This window comes from Amphiprion ocellaris, chromosome 2, assembly GCF_022539595.1.
Source record: "Amphiprion ocellaris isolate individual 3 ecotype Okinawa chromosome 2, ASM2253959v1, whole genome shotgun sequence".
Classification (NCBI taxonomy): domain Eukaryota; kingdom Metazoa; phylum Chordata; class Actinopteri; family Pomacentridae; genus Amphiprion; species Amphiprion ocellaris.
In genome coordinates, this window is record NC_072767.1 from 2,000,677 (window position 1) to 2,022,847 (window position 22,171).

The window sequence follows — 22,171 nt, forward strand, 5'->3', positions numbered from 1 at the left end:
TCCCTCACGCTCTATCTGCAATGAAATCCCGAGCATAATTTAATTGCGAAACACAATGCTGATAGTTAAGCACCGGGAAAATATTTCTCTCATGAGTTGTGGTTTGTGTTGAAGTTCGCCGAGGAGCATTTTGGGGGGGAGTGGGAGAGGAGAGGAGGAGGAGGAAGATGCATATCAAGTGGCGTTTATCAGCCGCACTGGTAAAAACATGCGAGAATTTTAAAAGGAGGGGAAAAAAGGGACAGCGAAAGGAAGTGCAGAGAAGAAAGCAAAAGAGAGGGAAGTTTGTTGAGCTGCACTGAGGTCCATTGTGTAGCTGCTTCTCTGCTCTGTTGTGCTTCTTCCTGTGTGACTCACTGCTGTGTTAAACCCTCACTGTTCTCCCCACGGTGGGGGGGGGCAGAATGACAAGTGGCCCTCACCGGACCTCTGGCCCCTTTGCTCCCATGCAAATAAAAAAAACACACACACAACACAATGCTTTGATGGGGTTTTTGTGAGCAGCAGGACGGCCTGCTTTGTGAATGTGCCTGCACAGCTTTATTGCCCAATAATGAGAGTCATATTTTACATGAGGACTGGTGTGTAGGGGCGGGGGGGGCACTAATTAGCTTTATCGGCCGTCCTGTGCGCTACTACGACTACATCTTGACCTGTGCTTACGTCCGCTGTTCTGGCTGTGTGTGTGTGTGATGATATCATGTGTGTTTTTGTGGGGCTTTTTTGTTAATATGGGCTTTTTCTTGTCTCTAAAGTCATTGTACTTGTCTGTGTTGTATCTACACGTTGACAGCACTGAATGTGTGCTGGTTTTTGTAAAAAGATGCATCCGCTTTCATCGCCTTTCTTTGCTCTGAGGGTTGCACTACAAAACAGTTTCAATAAATCCAGGCTTTTTTTTTTGAGTTAGCTGGCTCAACACAACCTGAAACCCCAATCAGAGATATCAGTTTTCTTTGTTACCCAGGTTTTCTTCATCAGGCTCCCATAAGAGGGGACATTTGATGCGTCATTTGACTCTTTTGAGCAAAATGGGCTGATGGCATGCCGCCTACTCAAGTCAAAAAGAACAGCTTGCAATAATGGAGAGCTGAGAAGAATATAAAAATTTATTGCAGTAAAAAGTGCTGCTGCTGCAAATGATCCTAGAGAAAAACGCTGGTAGAAAAAAAACTGTTAAACGTGGAAGTTAATATATTTATTTTACCACTCAGTGACTCTCAATGCAGCCGCTTATTTCTAATGTGTGACAGCTGCACATTAGAGATCTTTAACTTTAAACTTCATTTAAATAGGATACTTTATGAGCGCATTTAAGTCTGATACTGTCCCATAATGAAGGGTACGTGAAAATTACTTTAGTTTTGGCCAAATCAAAGTGAAATTAATGTTATTGATTGAATATTCTCTGTGATAAACACCGATAGACTAATCAGTTTTCTAATTAGCTGCAGTGCCAGCAGTGTAAAGTGTGCTGAGCAGTAATTTAGGACCAAGAAAACAACATATTTCTGTATTTTCTGCATCACTAACCGGGTGCATGAAGGTTTCCATGGCAACACGATGCTTTCAGTGTGCAGACTATAATTGCACAATGTTGTTCAGTGGCATTACTACAGCTCAACGGGTTTGCAGATAAAACTCAGCTGAGGATCTGAGGGAACACTGGGAAAGGAACTATTGATTTAAATCCTAAACTCTGAACAGAACCTCCTCCAGAGTAGGTCAGCTGTACAGCATCCGTTGCAACGTGATTTAGCAGGTTTTAGGCTTAACTTACCTCGCTAACCCACTAATCTTGCTTTGTAGTGCATCCCTCTGACAGTGTGAGGCAGTATTTGTGTGTTAATATTCTTCTTTGTGTCCTTGTCTCCCTCCAGAGTAAGTCAGTGTCATCGACAGACAGTCAGCCGGCTGAGGAACGTCAGGGTCCATCCGGAGGTTACTCCTCCTCACAGGGAGGAGCTGAGGCCAAGAGGAGGCGCTGCGACGACAAAGAGCCTCTCCCGCCTCACTCATATGTACGTATTTGTGAGGATGAGCCTTAAATGAGTTGCAGCTGCACACTTAAGGACAGTAAAATGAAGATGAGGGATCAATAAGCAGTAAATATACATAAAATCATCCAGATTAAACGATGCTGGTGCGCGTAGAGTCCAAGAAGTGCATGTGTGTGTGGTTGAGTGTACGTATGACATTGCCTATGACATTATAGGCCACATGGCGGTCGGGGGGCCCATGGCCAATTAGAGTCGTGTTTGGTTTGGATGGGTCCAGTGGGGAAGAGCGAGCAGCCAGAGGCGATGTAATGCCAGAAGAGAGACGGCCAAGGCAGATAGCTGTAATGAATTAGATGGCTGTGTGTTTGCAGTCTGGAGGATTGATTGACACTGGGAGTCTGTCTGTGTAACACGGCCTCCAGCTAAATCAGTTTGGCATCAACAACAACAGTCCAAATCTTCCCATTAGTTCAGGGCGAGAACAAGCTACAGACAGTTTCCACTTTTCTGAATGTTTTTCCTCTCTTTCCGTCTGTCGAGCCACATTACACCTCCCATTTCTCTCTGTTTGCCTTCTTGCTCTTCTGTATCTCTCTCTGTCTCTTTACCGCTGTTTCTCAATTTCTCTGTTTCTCTGTTATTCCGTCTTTCATTTTTTTCCATCATCTATGTCTTTTGCCTCTATTCATCCCTCTTGCTTTCTGTTTCTTTCTCTCTCTCTCTCTCTGTCTGTCTCGTTGACTGTTTTTTCGCTCCAGGAATAGGTTGTAGACATTGTCCTTTTTCGGCTCTGCATAATTAGGTACTGATGTCACTCCACACTGATGTCAATAGAAATATCAGGCCATGATCACATCAAAGCTGCTGTTGCCATGGCGACTAAGTGCCATCGTTCTCACCCCAGAAAAAAAACAGAGAGCGAGAGTGAGATGGAGAGATGGCGAGGCGAAGAGCAAAAACGTGCCATCGATGGAGAAAGAGCAAAAATGCTGGTGTGTGTGTGTGAAACGGAGAAATAGTGCAGGGGGGATGTTTGGTGAGAATATATGGAGTTCAGTGTCTCTGTTAAATGTTGCATGGTGGACAGACAGTTGAGGGAAGCAAAGAGCAGCCAGTGATATTGATATATCGATCTGTGTGTGTGTGTGTGTGTGTGTGTGTGTTTATTATTAAAGTTCTCCATGCATACACACAGTATACTGTACGTCTGTGTAGGCGATAGAGAAATGAAAGCTTTCTTATCTTAATGAATGTTGAGACATCGTATATTTCACTCTTTATGTCCTCTTTGCTCTGCAGGACAGCGATGGAGATAAGAGTGAAGACAATCTCGTAGTGGACGTCTCCAATGAGGTGAGTTGTAATATTTAAGTGATTTTTTTTAATGTCCTCATACTTACAATGGCTACAATCAATAATTTTGTGTAAATAATGGCATAAAAGTGTGTATGCAAAAGGCTCCTTAGCTTGTTTTTTTTTTTTTTTTTATGGCATCCAACTTCACTGGTTTGGTTCAGTCTCACTCTCATCAGCCTTGATTTGGCTGCAGCACTGAAGTTTTCAGGCACAAAATTCAGATTGTGCATCGACTGCCCAGTACCAAATGGTAGACAGACAACAGCTAGCAACTAGCTGGTTAACCCTCTGAACCCCAAGCAGTGTCAGAGTGTCCTGTCACATTTTTAGTCACTGTGGGCTCATTTTTCACTGCAGTATAAAGTCCTGCACCTCTATGGAATCAGCACAACCATGACCAGAAATGTTTTATGTGAAGTACAACACAGTTGCAATTCCATAAATCACAAAAAAGAAGTTGTATTCCATTGATTATTCAGAATCAATGTTTTTTGCAAAGGCCTACAGCTGTTACCAATACTAGAAAAAGGTGGCTTTACATATTAAAGAAATTTTTCTACTAACATTTTCAATTTGTTTCCGTTCTCCTATCTGCTCTGTGTAAACACAGCCTGCAGTTCATCCCATGTCTATGAAAACGTCCATGAATTTTTTGTCATATGACCACTTGTCACAGCTTAATAGCTTCCCGGTTACATCATGAAACACAGAATCTTTTTTTTTTTTTTTTTTTTTTTTTTTTTAAAGAAACTGGTTTCCACAAATAATTAATTCTGGCAGTGTTTCAAAATGACACATAAAGAATAAAGAATTTTTGATGAAGTCAAAGTTTTCCAATGGAGACTGAAGTTCATACATGATTAGTTTAAACACTGTCAAGTACTAAACATTTAGAAGCTATAAAATCTGATATTTATGGAGCTAATTGAGACCAAAGGCTGAGTTCAAGGGAAAATACATATCAGACTTGTTGCTTTATACCTGACTGACTTGATAACCACATCAACTAAAAAGGTGATAATATTTCAGTGTTGTGTTCACACACAAGAGGCCAAAAACACATCTCTAATTTATCTTTTTATTTCATCTCTGAAGTGTTCAGATATCATCTTTGATCATGTCTAAAGCTAATAGTACAGTTAGATAATGTGTGGCCATGGCTCAATTCTGTGTTGCTGATTTGCAAAGTTTGCCTGAAAGATGAAAATTAAACATGTATTTTTTTTTAAATACATTGCAATATTTTAGCAAGAACTGTGGCATGTGTGTAAATGGCAAATAATTTGAAAAACAAACTCAGAAATTAATCTTAATTGTTTAATCTATACAACATAAACAACTCCAGTTTAGTGATAATTTCTTAGTATCAGTCAACAAGAACGGAACATGTGGGATTCTTTCTTTCTTTCTTTCTTTCTTTCTTTCTTTCTTTCTCTCTCTCTCTCTCTAACCATTGCTTAAAATTTATCATTAAAGGTCCAACCTTTTACAAACTTCACACACTGCTAACCCCACTTGCAAAGGTTTTCCATATCAGAGAAAGAAATTTACCCCTAACAAAATTGTTCTTGGCTTCTCCTGACCTGTTTAGAATATTCCCTCTTAACTAGCAGCTATTCCATATTTCCACCCTCGCTACAGGAAGTATCTTACGTCCCGACAGAACAGCTGATTTTCTCTCCCACTCGCCTCCTCACGGCTTCGTCTTTGTGCGAAAGCTGCACGTCTGTTACAGAAAATATCTTTGATTTCTTTACGAAGCTTGGAGTTACAAGCAGCCTTTATTTGACAGAAGCTCGCTGACACTGTGTGCAGCCCACACAGGAATAAAGCTTAAACCCAACATTGGGAGGACCAGTGTTGCTCATGAGAATAACTCTAGATGTAGCTTGGAAACAGCCTCAGTCTGTCTGGTTCTCGGTAATTCAACTTTAGACAACAACAAATGTGTATTTATATCAGTTTTTAATTTAGTATATTAGAGTTTAGCTATGGCAAAAGCCCACATAATTGGAGAATTGCATCAGGAGTATAGTGTCACTACAGTGTCAGTACAGTAAGACTATACTAATCTAATTAGATGCTTGATTGTATTATTTTTGTTTTCATTTTAGTCCATTCCCTCAAAATGTTGCAGAAAAAAATACTGTTTTAGATTAATGGAGTGATAATTTACCTATATAAAGTCAGAAAGTAGTTACTGTGTCACAAATAATGTCCAAAACCCCTACATTTTCATTTTCCTCTCATAGCAGACAAAGCAAAGCAGCAAAATCTTTACATCTGAGGAGCAGAAACTTGTAAATTTTTATTATTCTCCTTGAATCAAATAATCAGAGTATTGTTACATAGCACTTTTCATACAAATTCAACGTAACACAAAGTGCTTTACATTTAAAAAAGGAATAAAAATGCAATAAAACAAGACAAATAACCTCCAACCCCAACATCATGCTATAATGCAGGGGTTGAAGAACTGAGGAAACGCATAAAAATAAAAATTAATTAAATTATTTAAAATGACTAATAAATTTAATCAATAATAAAGTCAATATAATCTAATATAATATAATATAATATAACATAATATAATATAATATAAAAATTTAGATGATAGATAAAGGAAAAAATAAGTCAAAATGAATAAAACTGAATAAGAAAGCAGTCTTAAAAATGAAGAAATAAACGCTATAGTGAATACACCAAATAAAATTAGTTTTAGAAAGTGTAATACATAAAATCTATCAATTAATCAAAAGCGGGACTAAAATTATAAGTTTTGAGTTTGAATTTAAAACACCAAAACTCTCTGCTGCTTGAAAAGTGACTTAAACAAATTAAATATTAAAATAAAGGCAGATTATTCCCGTTTTCAGATCAGTCCAGCTCTTATTTTTTGCTAGCTGTCTTGCATCTTTGAACTGCATTCATCTACAGTCACCCTTTTGTGTGTCCATGTGGATCTGTGGAATCTGAATGGAGTCAGCAGGTCTGTAGCTACTTCAGCTTCCTGCTGCAGTTTCCTTGTAAATAGGAAGAGCTCCTATGTAAGCTCATTATCAGCTGCCAGTGTTTGTGCTCTGTTCTGGTGAACCACGCCCACACTCACCTCACGAAAACTCATGGATCTCCTCTCATCTGCCTCCTCTGTGCATCTTTTTGTCCTCTTGAAGCTCCTCTTCTTCCATCTCTTCGCTGCCTTTCACTCCTCCTCCTGTGCTCCACCTCCTCGTCCTTCTTCTTCCTTCCTCCCTCCTCTCATTAGATAACTGCAGTCTGCTTCGTTTAATATATGCAAAGCCGTTTATGCCCCTGGAATATTTTAGTTCTTTACATACTGCACGCAGTGTACCAAAATATGTTTCATCTAAGCCCTCTGTATTTTTGATATTGCACACAAAAGCAGCACCGGTCTCTTGTGTGATTTGGAAACTGGTACAAAAGCAGAGAGAGGGGGAGAAAAAATGTGACAAATGTTGGGTAATGGAAGGAAAAAGGGAGGGAAGTTCTCTGGTGAATGGTGCTGTGTTATAGATAAAACGTACGTGTGTGTGTGTGCGTGTGTGTGTGTGTGTGTGTGTGTGTGTGTGTGTGTGTGTGTGTGTGTGTGTGTGTGTGTGTGTGTGTGTGTGTGGGCCTTCCTTCCTGCAGATAAATATGTACATGTCATGTGAATCGTGAATGTGCAGCCATCTCTGTGAGGTCCAGTCTGACTTTTAGACTTGGTTTTATGGTTAAAGCTAGAATCGGGTTTAGATTACAGTTAGGATAAAAGGTTGAGGCCTTGGAAATGTGTGTGTTTGTGCCTGTATAAGCAGTAAAATGTCCGTGCTGATCACTGTAACCCAGACAGAAGTGCTTACTCCAGCACTCTGTTCTGGGGGAGGCAGCGCTGCCTCAACAGTGGCTCCAGTGATGAAAGCATCTGTAACAGCAACATTATCTCCAGATCCAAACACGACTGCAGCAGCAGCAGCAGCAGCAGCAGCAGCAGCAGCAGCAGCAGCAGCAGCAGCAGCAGCGTCCGGTGTGTCATGTAGTGTTCCCTCAGCTCTCAGTCCCCCAACAAATCACACTTTATGTTGGATCCATTATAGAACAGTCAAGAGCATTTTATTTAAAGTGTGTTTTTTAAATTCTAGCACGCTGGAAAAAAATGCTTCCCTCAAAACAAGAAAAAAAACTTCTTTCGAGGAACTTTTACCTTGAAATAAGCGAAAAAATCTGCCAATAGAACAAGTTAAAAATGGCTTGGTAAGATTTCTTGAAATAAGATGATATTTAGAATACTGAGATCTCAAAATTAGCTGGGAAAACTTATTTTAGGCTCTATTTTACCAGGATTGTCAAGCTTAGGTAAAATAAGCCAGATATGTTAAAAAAAAGAAAGCAGTTTTTCACTCAAAAATACATTTTCGCTTTCATGTAACCTCCTAATTTGAGATGTATTAGGGTGTGACAGAGATGTGAACTTAGAATCCTGCTCAGGTTTGTGGTGATACTAATCAGTTAAAAAATGGGCTCCTCTTTTGAAGACTCTAAAGAACTAAAGATAAAGATGCAAGTGGGTATATTTCTTATGTATGGTACTATAAGAGGTGCAAAAATGTCATTACCATAATACCTGTGGAGATATTCCACTTGATACACGGGAAACACCTCTTTAAAGCAGGAGAAGGTCCTCGGGCACAAGGTCAAGATGCAAAGCGAACAAACTCGCTGAAGCACTGAGTGATCTGAGGTTGAGACCACAGAGTCGAGTAGAGCATTAAATCATTTTCTCATCTCTTTGTCATCCAGGAGCCTAACTCTCCTGCCGGCAGCCCTCCTCATTCGCCCCATGGGAACGGCTTGGACCGGGCCCCCACCTTAAGGAAAGAGCTCCCGGGCTCCTCGAGCGCCGGAGAGGCTCCGTCCACCCCGAACCCCCGCAGCCCCACCCCAGGCAAGGCCAAGGACCCTGCACAGGTAAGACAGACAGGTAGCAAGTTAATGTACTCTGCTGACTCGGAAAACTCAGCCTACTTCTCCATTATGTTAATACATTACTGTCATTTTTAACAGCTGAACATTTTAACCATTTTCTTCTTTGACAATAAAATTCCTTTCAGCTTTTACCCTGAGGCTGTCGATTTCTGCTACGCTATGCTATTATTTATGATGTTTTGCTTTGGGGATAAAAAAAACTTTAAAGCTAATGCAACCCAAAACTATTGTACAATAGCGCATTCCGTTGCAATCGCCATACGTATTCCACCAAGGTACATTCTTAACTTTTCATTGAGATCTGTCAGGAAGAGGAAAGAGAGTTTTGCATCATAGGTGTCAGAGGTTCCATGGCAGGTCATCCATCCATTATCTATACGACTTAAACCACATTAGGATCCCAGCTGACTTCTGTCTGTCTGTCGCAGGGCTACACAGACAAACAATCACACACACATTCACATCTATGGACAATTTAGGCTCATCAGTTAAACTCAGCATGCTTTTGGACTGTGGGAGGAAGTCGGAGAACCCAGTGAAAATCCACGCATGCACAGGGAGAACATGCAAACTCCACACAGAAAGACAGAAAGGTCCCAGACTGGGATGCAAACCGGGGATCTTCTAGCTCTGAGGCAACAGTGACCCACTGTGTAGCCCCCATGACAGGTCAATGATGTGTTTCATTAGTTATATTAATTGTTTGACTTATTTTTTCCTGCAGATGGATAAGTCCCAGTCTCCGTTGTCCAAGTCTGGCACCCCATCCCCATCCCACCGTGAGGCCCTTACCCCTGGAGCTCCAGGAGCCCCTGGTCCCAGCACTTCCTGCCTTCGCCTGGTCAGCAAAGCAGCAGCCAGCGCCGACCCCCTTGGTGAGACTCTCCTTACTGAGCCTGCATGAATACTGAAGAAACAGTCTTTTTGTGGTGTAACTGTTGATAAATGAACTCGCTAATACAATGCAACATTAACCTTTGACCACTGTACAAATATTTAGAACATTTTCTTCTACATTTGTAACCACAAACTCAGAAATGCTGCTTGGAAAAAAAACAACAACTTTACTCTTACTTTCCATTTACTTTCAAACCTAGCTGCTCAGCTTTTACAATAAATGAATCAGCAGGTTTAAATAGCTCCTTCAATTCCTCTGTCATGACTTTGATAGGATTTGTACCCAGTCTGTATCTGCCCTTCATATATCCTCTTGTTTCTCTGTTTTCCATTTCCATGGGTTTATGCTAAAACATCACTGATGATAGTTCATGATTTAGTTTCCAAAATCCCTGGATTTGTTCAAAGCAAAACTGAGCAAAAAATACACCTATGGAAAATGTTTACTGTAAAGAAAAACTGAGAGGACCTACAGCCAGGAGTGAAGACTGTTGTTGTATTTGACAGTTTCCTGGTCTGAAACATGGTGGGTTGATGTCTAAACATATAAAGCTTAATGTACAAGGGTACCTCAAAAAGTTCTCAACGGAAAATGTCACAGGAGAAAGATTGTCCTTTATTTTTCAGCACAGTCTCCTTTAACTTCAATACACTTGGTCCACTGATGCTTAAGCTTCACAATCCTTTCCTTGAAGAAGGTCACATCTTGAGCCTCCAGAATACATGACCTCATCAGCACTCTGAAAATGGTGACCACACTAGTGCAATTTTAACTTGGGAAACATATAGAAGTCAGAGAGCGCAGGTCAGGTTAATAATGTTCATGGAGCAACAGTTCAGAACCACATTTGGCTGCTTCTACCACCTGTACTGGATGTGTGGATGGACGCATTGTTCTGGAGCAACAGCAGCCGGCTTGAAGCTTTCCTCTCCTATTTTTCATTTGATTAAATTTTTGCAGACACTGACATATAAGTTATGGTATACAATTATGCCACAAAATGGAAGATACACCCCTTGTTTCTGGGTGATGCCAAGAGGCTTAGAAGTACCCTCGTAAGATGAAGTTTTCCATTCTTCTCAGCCCCTCTGTGACTGTGTTTGTGCTTGTGTACTATGTATTGTTCCCCCTCTTTCCTTCAATCCCTCCTTCCTCTTTCCCTCCATCCCCAGCTCTCCGCAGTCCCATGTCTGTGCCCCCCGGTTCATACCCGGCTCATTTTGGCGTGGTGTCCCACGCAGGACTGAATGGGGAGCTGGCCAGTCCAGGAGGCTTCGGCGGAGCTCTGACTCTCTCCCCACAAATCAGCGCAGCAGCCAGCGCCTACTCCCGAAGCCCCATGGTGAGTAAAGGCCGAATTATTGTCCTCTGTCAAGGTTTGATTTATTGTTCAGATCCATCCTTCTGGCTGTCACAGCACAGATTAAATGCTTGATGAATCTGTTCAGCATTTTAGCAATAGCAGTGCCTTATATACTCAAAGCTATCATGTTTACATTCTGTAGTTCACTTTCATAGACAGCAGCAGTTGTTGAAAAGAGATGTCTTGCAGCTTTTGCCTTCCACGTCCTGCTCCAGGGTGTTTTCAGGATCAGAAACACTGCATGTCAATACACAGCGGTCCAATCACAGCTTTCACAGTCTCCTATACTGGAATAATTTTGTCTTTTGCAATCACATTAAATTGCAGATTTATCTGTCTGATGTGGAAAATGGATTTGATTGAACAAATTTACATACATTTGTTGTGTACTTGTGATGAAAATTATGTAGAAATCAACTGGCACACTTTAGGTAGCACACTTGTAGTTATTTGTCTACTTTTTTTTTTTGTTCCCACCAGGTGGCATATGACTCTCGGTCTCACCTGAGGGCCCCGGGGTTGTCCTCCTCTCTGCCCGGTTCCTCTGGAGGAAAGCCGTAAGTTAAAAGCTGTAAAAGCTCAATTACATATGCAGAGATTGAGGTCTACTTCTGAAAACATGCAACATAAACACTACAGGATAAAATGTGTTTATTCATTTTACCACGATTCAATGTGTTTCTGTTTCTATTATTGGAGCTTCTGGAAATCGACTAACTAAAATATACAATTTCCCACTTTCTATGTTTAGTTTTGCAATAAAAATGGACGTTGATAAACACATCTACTAGCATTAATATGTGTACGTTTTGCATGAAAACTTGCAGTATAGTGTAGCAGATTTATGTTCTTGCATCCCTGGAGCATTTCAGTGCTGCACATTAACACTGAGTAATACCTGGAAGTCCTATATCTTAGAAACACTGTGATATTTTACATGTCTGCATCACCTACTCCGACAAATTTGCACATTTTCTCTCGCCTTTGCCGACTGAGGAATTGTGTTGTTTTTGTTATTTGTTGTAGAATAGCAATTCATTCTCGACGTGCTAATTTGAAATCATAAAGCAGCGTCGGCTTCCAACCGCTACAGTATTGATCAGCCATTAGCAATGCTACAGTGACTCTGCCCTGTAATACAATCTGCCATTATGCATTCCCGCCCACAGCCACATTGAGCCCAGTAATTGCCAGAATTCAGGCAAATATTACCGGAGCTCTGAGGCTATTATGGCGTCGTCAGACTTCACACCTTGCATGCTGACATGTGTGGTTGTTAGTGAGTTATGTGTGTGTGTACCTGTAGTGCTGTGCTTTCACTTGCTCATCGATTGATTGATTGATTAATCTGTCTTTGCCTCTGGCCTATTTCTCCAGTCTTTTTGCAGTGCCTCCTAGTCCAGTTGTTTTTTAGCTGCTGCTCTTTCACTCTAAACCGCTGATTGACTTCTGTTCCCTTCTTTCCTTCTATCGTGTCTTTAGCGCCTACTCGTTCCACGTGAGCGCCGACGGGCAGATGCAGCCGGTGCCCTTTCCCCCCGACGCCCTGCTGGGTCCTGGAATCCCCCGTCACGCCCGGCAGATCCACACCCTGAACCACGGGGAGGTGGTGTGCGCCGTCACCATCAGCACCTCCACGCGCCACGTCTACACCGGAGGCAAAGGCTGCGTCAAGGTGTGGGACATCAGCCAGCCTGGAAGCAAGAGCCCCATGGCCCAGCTGGACTGTCTGGTGAGACATGAGGCAGGACGGAAAACAGGAACACACACAACTGTTAAAAATAGAACTGGAAACATGCAAACAAATGTGTGTATGTCCACAGTATATTCACTGGGCAGATTTGTTTTTATTGGCTGTGTCATCTTTCGTCCTCAGTTTTGGTAACTGACATCAAAATGTCCATATTCATTTCATGAATGTCCCCAGTGTTGCCATCTGTCCTATAAAGCCTCCTGCACTTTTTTTCTCTTTGATCCAGTTACAACAGGCATAATCTTACTGTTTTTTTTTTATCTTGTCCAATCAGAACAGGGATAACTACATCCGCTCCTGTAAAATCCTCCCCGACGGGCGAACCTTGATTGTCGGCGGAGAGGCCAGCACGCTGTCGATCTGGGATCTGGCCACGCCCACTCCCCGCATCAAGGCGGAGCTGACGTCGTCGGCTCCAGCCTGCTACGCTCTGGCCATCTCCCCCGACAACAAGGTCTGCTTCTCCTGCTGCAGCGACGGCAACATCGTCGTCTGGGACCTCCACAACCAGACGCTGGTCAGGTAAGGAGGAGAGAATAACAGTTTTACCTCCACAAACACATTGCATTCAGGAGAGAGCACAGATGGGGAGGCTGAGGAAGGTGGAGGGAAAAGCTAGAAGATGTGTCAAGAGAAAGGAAGGAAAAGATAAGAGAGGACAGCTGATAAAATATAGAAGAAGGGAGTTGAAGTGGGGAGAAGAAATCATTGCATTCTGGGGCTTTCACACAATGGTCATGATCAGGTAAAAGAGAGGGGATGAACCAGTCATAGGGGGATATGGATGGGATAAAAACAGCCATGTTTTGGCAAAGCAAGACTAACAGAAAGAGGAAGCGAGGGGAAAGGGGAGGGAGCGCTGTGGTAAGGTGGAAGGAGAGAAAAGATGATCATGTGTGGGTGGGGTGAGGCCAGTAGGTGCTACAGGGAGGGAAGGATTAAAATATATTTGGTCTGACACCTCCAACAGAAAAGAGGCAAAGAAACACACAGGAGGCAGAATCTGCAGCACGTGTGGATTTGGAGGTGTGTGTTTTTGTTCTCAGAAGCTGTTGCACGTGTCTCATCCTGCAGGCAGTTCCAGGGCCACACAGACGGAGCGAGCTGCATCGACATCTCCAACGACGGCACCAAGCTGTGGACGGGAGGGCTGGACAACACGGTCCGCTGCTGGGACCTCCGAGAGGGACGCCAGCTGCAGCAACACGACTTCACCTCGCAGGTACGCAGTCAGAAACTCTTTCACATATACATCTAGCAGGGATGCGCACTCTTGCAGCGGTATGCATGGTATAGACTTAAACACACACTCATGCACACTTTTTATATGACAGGTAATACAAGTCCAGTACCACAGAGTTATGGATGGATGCATTACACCTACGTACAGTACCTGTAAAAAGTACTGGAAGTTTCCCCTTTTAATTGCTTTCTACGTTGAATTATAGCACATTTAAGTTGTTTTTTTGACAGAAAATAACAAAAAAAGATTATTTCATGTCAAAATGAAAACAGATTTCTTCTAAGTATTGTCAAATAAATAAAAACATATAGTGTGCAGTGAATGTATCTGTATCTGGAAGGTTCAGTAACTGGTGAATCAGTTGTCCTGGATGTAACTACACCATGATGACAACAAAAAAAAAACACTTCAAGCAACTCTCTATACAGGTTTTTGAAAAGCGTAAGTCAAGGGATTCATACAAGAACATTTCCAAGTCACTGAACATCCCTTGCAGTACAGTTAAATCTGTCATTAAGAAATAGAGGGAACGTGACACCTGCGTGAGTCTGTCTAGAGCAGGACGTCCTCAAAAACTAAGTGACTGTGCAAGAAAGAGACCAGTGAAGGAGGCCACCAAGACTCCTATGACTCCTCTGAAGGACTTACAGTCTTCAGCAGCTGAGATGGGAGAGACTGCATACAATAACTGTTGGCTGTTCTTCACCAGTCAAAGCTTTGTGGGAGAGTCACAAAGAGAAAGAAACAGTTGAATAAACTGCACATCACAAATGCACCATCCCCACTGTGAAGCATGGCGGTGGCAGTATCATGACGTGGACATGTTTCTTGGCACCAGGCCCCGGAAGATTTGTAAAGGTAGAGGGTAAAATGAATGCAGCAAAGTGTAGGGAAGTCCTGGTGCAAAACCTGATCAGTCTGCAAGAGAACTACAACCTAGAAGACGATTTGTTTTCTAGCAAGATGACTCAGCTAAAGCTACACAGCAATGGTTTAACGACAACAAGGTGAATATTGTGGAACCGCCAAGTAACCGCCAAACCTCAATCCAACTGAGAATTTGTGGCCGTTTACTCACGATCCCAGAAGAATGGGGTAAAACTGCAGCATCCAGATGTACAAGACTGATTGAGAAATATCTACACAGACTCAATGCTGTAAGCATGGCTAAAGATGAAAGGGGTGAATTCTCATGCAAATGATGATTTTATGTTTTATATTTTTAATTAACTGACATTTCTTTGCAAAAATCTGTTTTCAGTTTGACATTGGGGTAAAATATCTTGTCAAAAAACCTAATTAAATTGACCACGATGCACTGTACACAAACAGTAAATACACTCACCAGGACTGCCCTTTACTGATGGGTTATTGGTGGAAATACCTGCAAACACCAGCGTCGTTTCACCTTCCACACACACACACACACACACACACGCACACACGCGCACACACACACTCACACTCACACTGACTGTCTCTCGTTCACTCTTCACTGTCACAACAGGGCTATAGAGTTGACCACAGTTGTCAAATGAGTTTCGATCCAGCGTGTAATGACTTTCTCTCTCGCTCTCCGTCTGTCCACTTCCACCACTTTCCATCACCCCTTTGCTATTCTCTCTCTTTCTTCCCCGATGCCTCTCTATTTATTAATTCACTCTATATTTTCCCTGTTTACATCATTACACCCTTTCATTTTCCCTTCTTTTAACTTCCCCCCATCTTTTCTCCTCTCACTCATCATCTTTATCTCTTCTCTTTGATATCTCACATTCTTCACTTCTGCTTAATTCCTTCATCTGTCCTCCCTACTTCTGCTCATTGTTCTCCCTCTTTCATCAACCTTATCTCCTTTCCTCCCTCATCTTCCATTCCCTCACATCTTCTTTCATTCCATCTTTGTTTTTGTTTCTGCACCCTTGCTTTTTTTTCTTCTCTCATTTCTCTTTCTGCCTTCATTCACCTTCCTTTGATTCCCTCCCATTTTCTTCCTCCTCCAGATCTTCTCTCTGGGCTACTGTCCGACAGGCGAGTGGCTGGCTGTGGGAATGGAGAGCAGTAACGTTGAAGTCCTGCACGTCTCCAAACCTGACAAGTACCAGCTGCACCTCCACGAGAGCTGCGTTCTCTCCCTAAAGTTCGCCTACTGCGGTACAAACATAAATGCGTGCACTTTTATCACTTTTCTAATTTTTTTTTCCTTTAACATATTTGCAACCTTTGTCCAACGTACACTACAGGCCAAATGTTTGGAAGCAACTTCAAGTTTGTGTTCACAATGTCTTTAGGTAAAAAATAAGAAAAATCAGTCAGAATTCTATGGATTTTGGGATGTATTTACTGCATGATCTGACTTTGCTTTCATTGATATGCAGCATTTTCCTCTATTTACCTCAAGGTATGCATTCATGTTACCAAGGAATTGGAGAATAAATGTTAAAAGAAAAGAAGGGTTTAGTTTTAGAGTTGAGAAGATTTGCAAGAGTCACAACTTCACTGTAAATGCAAAATAGAAATCAGTTTGTATTGTTCACTTTAGATTTTTTTGCCTTTTGAGAATTTGCAGACAAAAATCCCAGTAACTCGCAACTGTGTCCATATCTCTAGAAGTACCACAGAAATGGCTTGAAAGAAGCAGCTGAGTAAAGAAACAAGAGTACAGATACAAGTACCTGATATTTACAGTAAAACTGTATTCTGACAAATGACTCTTATATAATAATCATGTTTATTGTGTTGCAAAGTATACCAATGAAACTATGACCATTTTTTATACAAATTTGATCTTGCTTCCAAACTTTTGGCCTCTAGTGTGTATCTATTATCTCCACACTCTTTTTCTACAATATATTCTACCCCCAACTACTTTTTCAACTCTCAGCTCCACCGTACCATCCTATATGCTCATTATTATTAATTCTATATTCACATTGCACCTTTTTGTGCTGTTATAATGCTCAATTTTAGTACATTTTGTACTTATATAATGCTCTATTTTATTTTAAATACCAACATTTTTTGCACGTATTTTTGTAAATACCAGCATTTTTGGCACCTTATTTCTTCACCCAGCACAACTTGCACATTAATTTCACATTCTTGTGTATAAGATAAGATAAGATAAGTCCTTTATTTCTCCCCACGCCAGGGGAAATTTACATTGTTACAGCAGCTTATGTAGCAATAGACGTAGTGATATGAATAAAATAATAATAGAACAGTAGTAATAATATTTACAATATATACAGGGGTGAGAGATGAGGATGAAATAGTACAGTATTGACACACTGTAAGACAATGTAGTATAAAGTGGCTTAAAAAAATAAAGTTTAAAAGTGCAAAGATGTATGTTATTTTTCTTTCCCTATCTTGAATGTAACGTGAGCTACTGGATACTGAATCTATCTATCTATCTATCTGTCTGTCTGTCTGTCTGTCTGTCTGTCTGTCTGTCTGTCTGTCTGTCTGTCTGTCTGTCTGTCTGTCTGTCTGTCTGTCTGTCTGTCTGTCTGTCTGTCTGTCTATCTATCTATCTATCTATCTATCTATCTATCTATCTATCTATCTATCTATCTAGCTAACATGTGGTACTCTTCGTGTGTCTGTGTCATTTCAGGAAAGTGGTTCGTGAGCACAGGAAAAGACAATCTGCTGAATGCATGGAGGACACCATATGGAGCGAGTATTTTCCAGGTGAGAGATGAGTGCAGTGCTGTGAGGATGTTTATGCTCTACGTATATACAGACGTGGACAAAATTGTTGGTACTCCTCGGTTAATGAAAGAAAAACCCACAATGGTCACAGAAATAGTTTGAATCTGATAAAAGTAATAATAAATAAAAATTCTATGAAAAGTAACCAATGAAAATCAGACATTGCTTTTGAACTGTGATTCAACAGAATTATTTTAAAAAATAAACTCACCAAACAGGCCTGGACAAAAATGATGGTTCCCCTAGAAAAGACTGAAAATAATGTGACCATAGGGACATGTTCAATCAAGGTGTGTCCTCTAATTAGCATCACAGGTGTCTACAAACTTGTAATCAGTCAGTCGGCCTATTTATAGGGTTACAGTAGTCACTGTGCTGTTTGGTGACATGGTGTGTACCACACTAAACATGGACCAGAGGAAGCCAAGGAGAGAGTTGTCTCAGGAGATTAGAAAGAAAACTATAGACCAGCATGTTAAAGGTAAAGGCTAGAAGACCATCTCCAAGCAGCTTGATGTTCCTGTGACTACAGTTGCACATATTATTCAGAATCCATGGGACTGTAGCCAACCTCCCTGGACGTGGTCTCAGGAAGAAAACTGATAACAAATGGAAGAGATGGATAATAGGAATGGTAACAAAAGAGCCCAGAACAACCTCTAAAGACATTAAAGGTGAACTCCAAGGTCAAGCTACATCAGTGTCAGATCACACCATCCATCGTTGTTTGAGCCAAAGTGGACTTCATGGGAGACGACCAAGGAGGACACCATTGTTGAAAACAAATCATAAAAAAGCCAGACTGGAATTTACCAAACTGCATGTTGACAAGCCACAAAGCTTCTGGAAGAATGTCCTATGGACAGACGAGACAAAACTGGAACTTTTTGGGACATCAGCTCTATGTTCACAGATGCAGAAATGAAGCATATGAAGAAAAGAACACTGTCCCTACTGTGGAACATGGAGGAGGTTCTGTTATGTTCTGGGGCTGCTGTGCTGCATCTGGTACAGGGTGTCTGGAATCTGTGCAGGTACAATGAAATCTCATGACTATCAAGGTATTCTAGAGAGAAATGTGCTGCCCAGTGTCAGAAAGCTTGGTCTCAGTTGCAGGTCATGGGTCTTGCAACAGGATAATGAGCCAAAACACACAACTAAAAACAGCCAAGAATGGCTAAGAGGAAAACATTGGACTATTCTGAAGTGGCCTCTATGAGCCCTGATCTAAATCCTATTGAACATCTGTGGAAGGAGCTGAAACATGGCGTCTGGAGAAGGAACCTTCAAACCTGAGACAACTGGAGCAGTCTGCTGATGAGGAGTGGACCAGAATACCTGCTGAGAGGTGCAGAAGTCTCACTGACAGTTACACAAATGGTTGGATTGCAGTGATTGCCTCAAAAGGTTGTGCAACAAAATATTAAGTTAAGGGAACCATCATTTTTGTCCAGGCCTGTTTCATGAGTTTATTTTTTAAATAATTCTGTTAAACCACGGTTCAAAAGCAATGTCTGATTTTCATTGGTTAATTTTCATAGAATTTTTATTTATTATTACTTTTATCAGATTCAAATTATTTCTGTGACCATTGTGGGTTTTTCTTTCATTAACCAAGGGGGACCAACAATTTTGTCCACGTGTGTACATTATTATATATATACTGTAAACATATATATGCATATGTGTGTGGGGGGCATATTTGAGCTGCAAAGTCATCTGTTTGTCAGTGTGAATAGTGTTGAAACTATCTCTGCGTCCTGCATTTAAACTCTCTCTGTCACATGCACACTCACACGCACACACACACACACACACACACACACACACACACACACACATGCACACACACACACTCACACTCACACACACACACACACACACACACACACACACACACACACACATGCACACTCACATGCACACACACACACACACACTCACACACACTCACACACACACATGCACACACACACACACACACATGCACACACACTCACACACACACACACACACACACTCACATGCACACACAGAACCCTCAAGGCAAAAGAGAGAAAAATACGATGTGGTTCAGAGGGAGAAAGCAGTGATGAACATTTTTTTTAAAATTCCAGATTTGTTGATCCAAGGTGACTTGTGGAGGTTTATCAGAGGGTGCAGGCTTCCAAAAAGACACATGCACGTGCAAAACATAATTCCATCTCGTTCCGTTTCTCCATTTGAGGAAACGTTGAAACATGAATATGCAGGGGTGCAGTATTTTTAGCTGAGCCAGTATATTTGGGTATGAATGAAACTAGAGGGGGAGATGAAGGTACGTTTAAGCTGAGCTCTGTGTGAGCGTCTGTGAAGCAGTGTGGCTGTCATATTTCTGTAAAGCTACAGTGGGCAGCAGGGTTGGCGGCTCCTGTCTCTCCCCGCGGACTGAAAGGAGAAATTCTGGCTATCTTGCTTTGTTATCCAAATGCCAAACGTTCCTCCTGCCAAACAGCTCCCTCCTGTCACTGTGCTACACAGAGCTGCTCTGCCTCCTCTTCCTCCTTTCTGCTTTATCGCTGTCCTTTCTCGCTTTAGTCTCCTTGCTTCTCTTTAAAGGCCGACTCCTCTCTTGTTCATGTTTTTTTCCCCTTTCTCTCTCCTTGTCCCTTCCTTTATTGTCATCCTTTCTCCTTCTGTGGTCGCTCATTTTTTAAATCTTTTTTCTTCCCAAATCTGTCTGTACCTCTGTCCTCACGTTCGTCTCTGACCTTGTCTTTTTGTTTATCACTGTACTTTCCTGTCTTCATGTTTCTTTTCACAAATCCCCTCTTTCCTCTCTTGCTCACATTCATTTCTGCCCTTTTGCCTGCTCTGTGGTGTGTCTTCTTTTTTCCCTCTCTGTCATTTTTATCACGGGGAAAAAAATACAAGATTCCTGTCAAAAAAAGTACAATATCTGTTAAAAACTATGTATGTAGATTAACGGAAAACAAACAACAGATTGGTCTACCGAACCCTCAGTTCTCAGAAAGCTGTTTCACTGATCTCCAAAATTCGGGGAGATTTACTTTCTTTTGTCTGACAAGATTGTAAAAGAGTTGTTTTCATAAATCAATAAATTTGGTGCAATATGTGAGAAAGTGAAGGTCTCTATGCTTGCAGTGCACAGCTTCTGGCCAGGTTTGTCATCCTTCTTTTTCCTCTGCTTTTTGTCAGCAACTTTTATTAAGGTTGTGTTACATTTTGGTTATTTTCTTCCTTTAAATCAGGTTTTCTTGATTAATGTTGTGCTAATTTGATGTTTTCTGAGTAATCTGTGACATTTGCAGCAGTTTGCAGGTTTTCATGTAGAGCTGGAATTCCTAATTAATGGGTTAGATAGAGAAAAATAACCAGCAACACTTTTGAAAACCGACCATTTGAGGGTTTTTTTTTCATGCAAAATTGCAAAAATATTCCCTGGTCCTGGCCTCATGAAGCAAACAATTTGATCATTTCAACCATGGGCATTTAAAAATGTGAATATATTAAATATTTCATGATATTTTGTAGATCCAATGACTTCATCAGTTAATACAAATAAATAAATAACAGGTACGTTAAATGAAAGTAGAAATAGTCATTGTAGTTGTACTAAATAGCAGAGTTCTGCAGAATTTTGGTCAGAACAAAGCTGTGGTCTCCCCATTGTGACGAGCATTTCCTGCATTTAGTGAAAAGTCAGGCTCTTTCTCAATCATTTGCAGCATCCAGACTGAATGCCTTTGTCTGGGTCCGTTTGGTTCTTCAAATCAGTATCTGTTAAGTTTCTTAGGTGTACACAGCGGTCAAACTGTACTTTCACAAAAGTTACTAATTTCTGACCTTAACTTCAGCTACTTCTGAGTGCGATTATGTATTTTTTTGGTTACGTTGTTTGTGCTAATTTTGCTGCCATTGTGTTTGTAGTTTGGATTTGTTTCATTTTATAAAAATCTTTGATAATATTATTACATTTATAAAAGTTTTATCAGTAGTTTATTAACCTTCTGACAGCCATTCAAAGCTTGAACTTAGGTAGAAAATTGAATCATATTTTTTTCAGAAAGCAGAAAATGTAAAAAGTAGCACAGATAGTTGGAAAGGAAATCACACCATAAACACTGTAAAGGTCCCATATGGTAGAAATCCATTTTTGTTGTGTTTTGTGGTTGTTATAAACTTAGAGGTGGAAAAAAGAAGCTATTAAAGTAAAAGCTTCTGCCATTCATAAAGCCCCCTTTCACCTTTAAAATCCAGTAATGGGCTGTGTGACACCTAACACCCCAATAGTTGCTCAGATACAGAGTAGGTTTTCTTCCTGAAGGAGGCGGGAAAACCAGCAACTCATTGGTTTTTGTATTTTTTAGTTCAAAGCAGTCCTCAAACAAGCGGGTTATACAGTGTGAAAGTAAAATAACCAAGGAGCTCTTAGGTTATCATTTATTGTCTGTTTATTTACTGTACATGTATCTTTGTAGCTAAGCTTAACTTTAGAAGAGTTACCCAAAGGTCAACCAGAGAAGATGTTTACACTCATAAAAGGTTTTTGTCTTTGGAAAGATGGTCTCAACGTTTCGTACATGGTATAGATAACTATGCCATGAAGTTTAAATTTAGAACCTATTTGCAACGAGCCAATGCTGTTACATCTGCACTTCCTCCATGGGGGAGAGGAGTGTTGGGTATGGGTTTCCCACTGCAATGAATGACTATTGTTAATGATAATAGATTTACAGACATTCCAGCAGTGTGTTTGAATCCGTGTGCAGGAAATATCCCTGAAACAGTCATGGTAAAATAAACCATCTTCGCTCTATTTTGAGCTTTAAAAAACTCAAAGAAACACTTTGGG

At 41.0% G+C, this 22,171-nt stretch overlaps 1 protein-coding gene across 1 annotated transcript in view; it reads left to right on the plus strand.

Annotated features, from left to right (window-relative positions):
• tle2b (TLE family member 2, transcriptional corepressor b) overlaps positions 1–12,882 on the plus strand; it is a 105,526-nt gene extending 92,644 nt beyond the window's left edge. The window contains exons 9-16 of the mRNA XM_055019225.1: positions 1,881–2,021; positions 3,300–3,353; positions 8,157–8,324; positions 9,067–9,217; positions 10,413–10,582; positions 11,084–11,160; positions 12,086–12,335; positions 12,631–12,882. Coding sequence (XP_054875200.1) covers positions 1,881–2,021; positions 3,300–3,353; positions 8,157–8,324; positions 9,067–9,217; positions 10,413–10,582; positions 11,084–11,160; positions 12,086–12,335; positions 12,631–12,882 — 1,263 coding nt within the window. The remainder of the gene's footprint in view (positions 1–1,880; positions 2,022–3,299; positions 3,354–8,156; positions 8,325–9,066; positions 9,218–10,412; positions 10,583–11,083; positions 11,161–12,085; positions 12,336–12,630) is intronic.
• Positions 12,883–22,171: the final 9,289 nt, after the last annotated feature.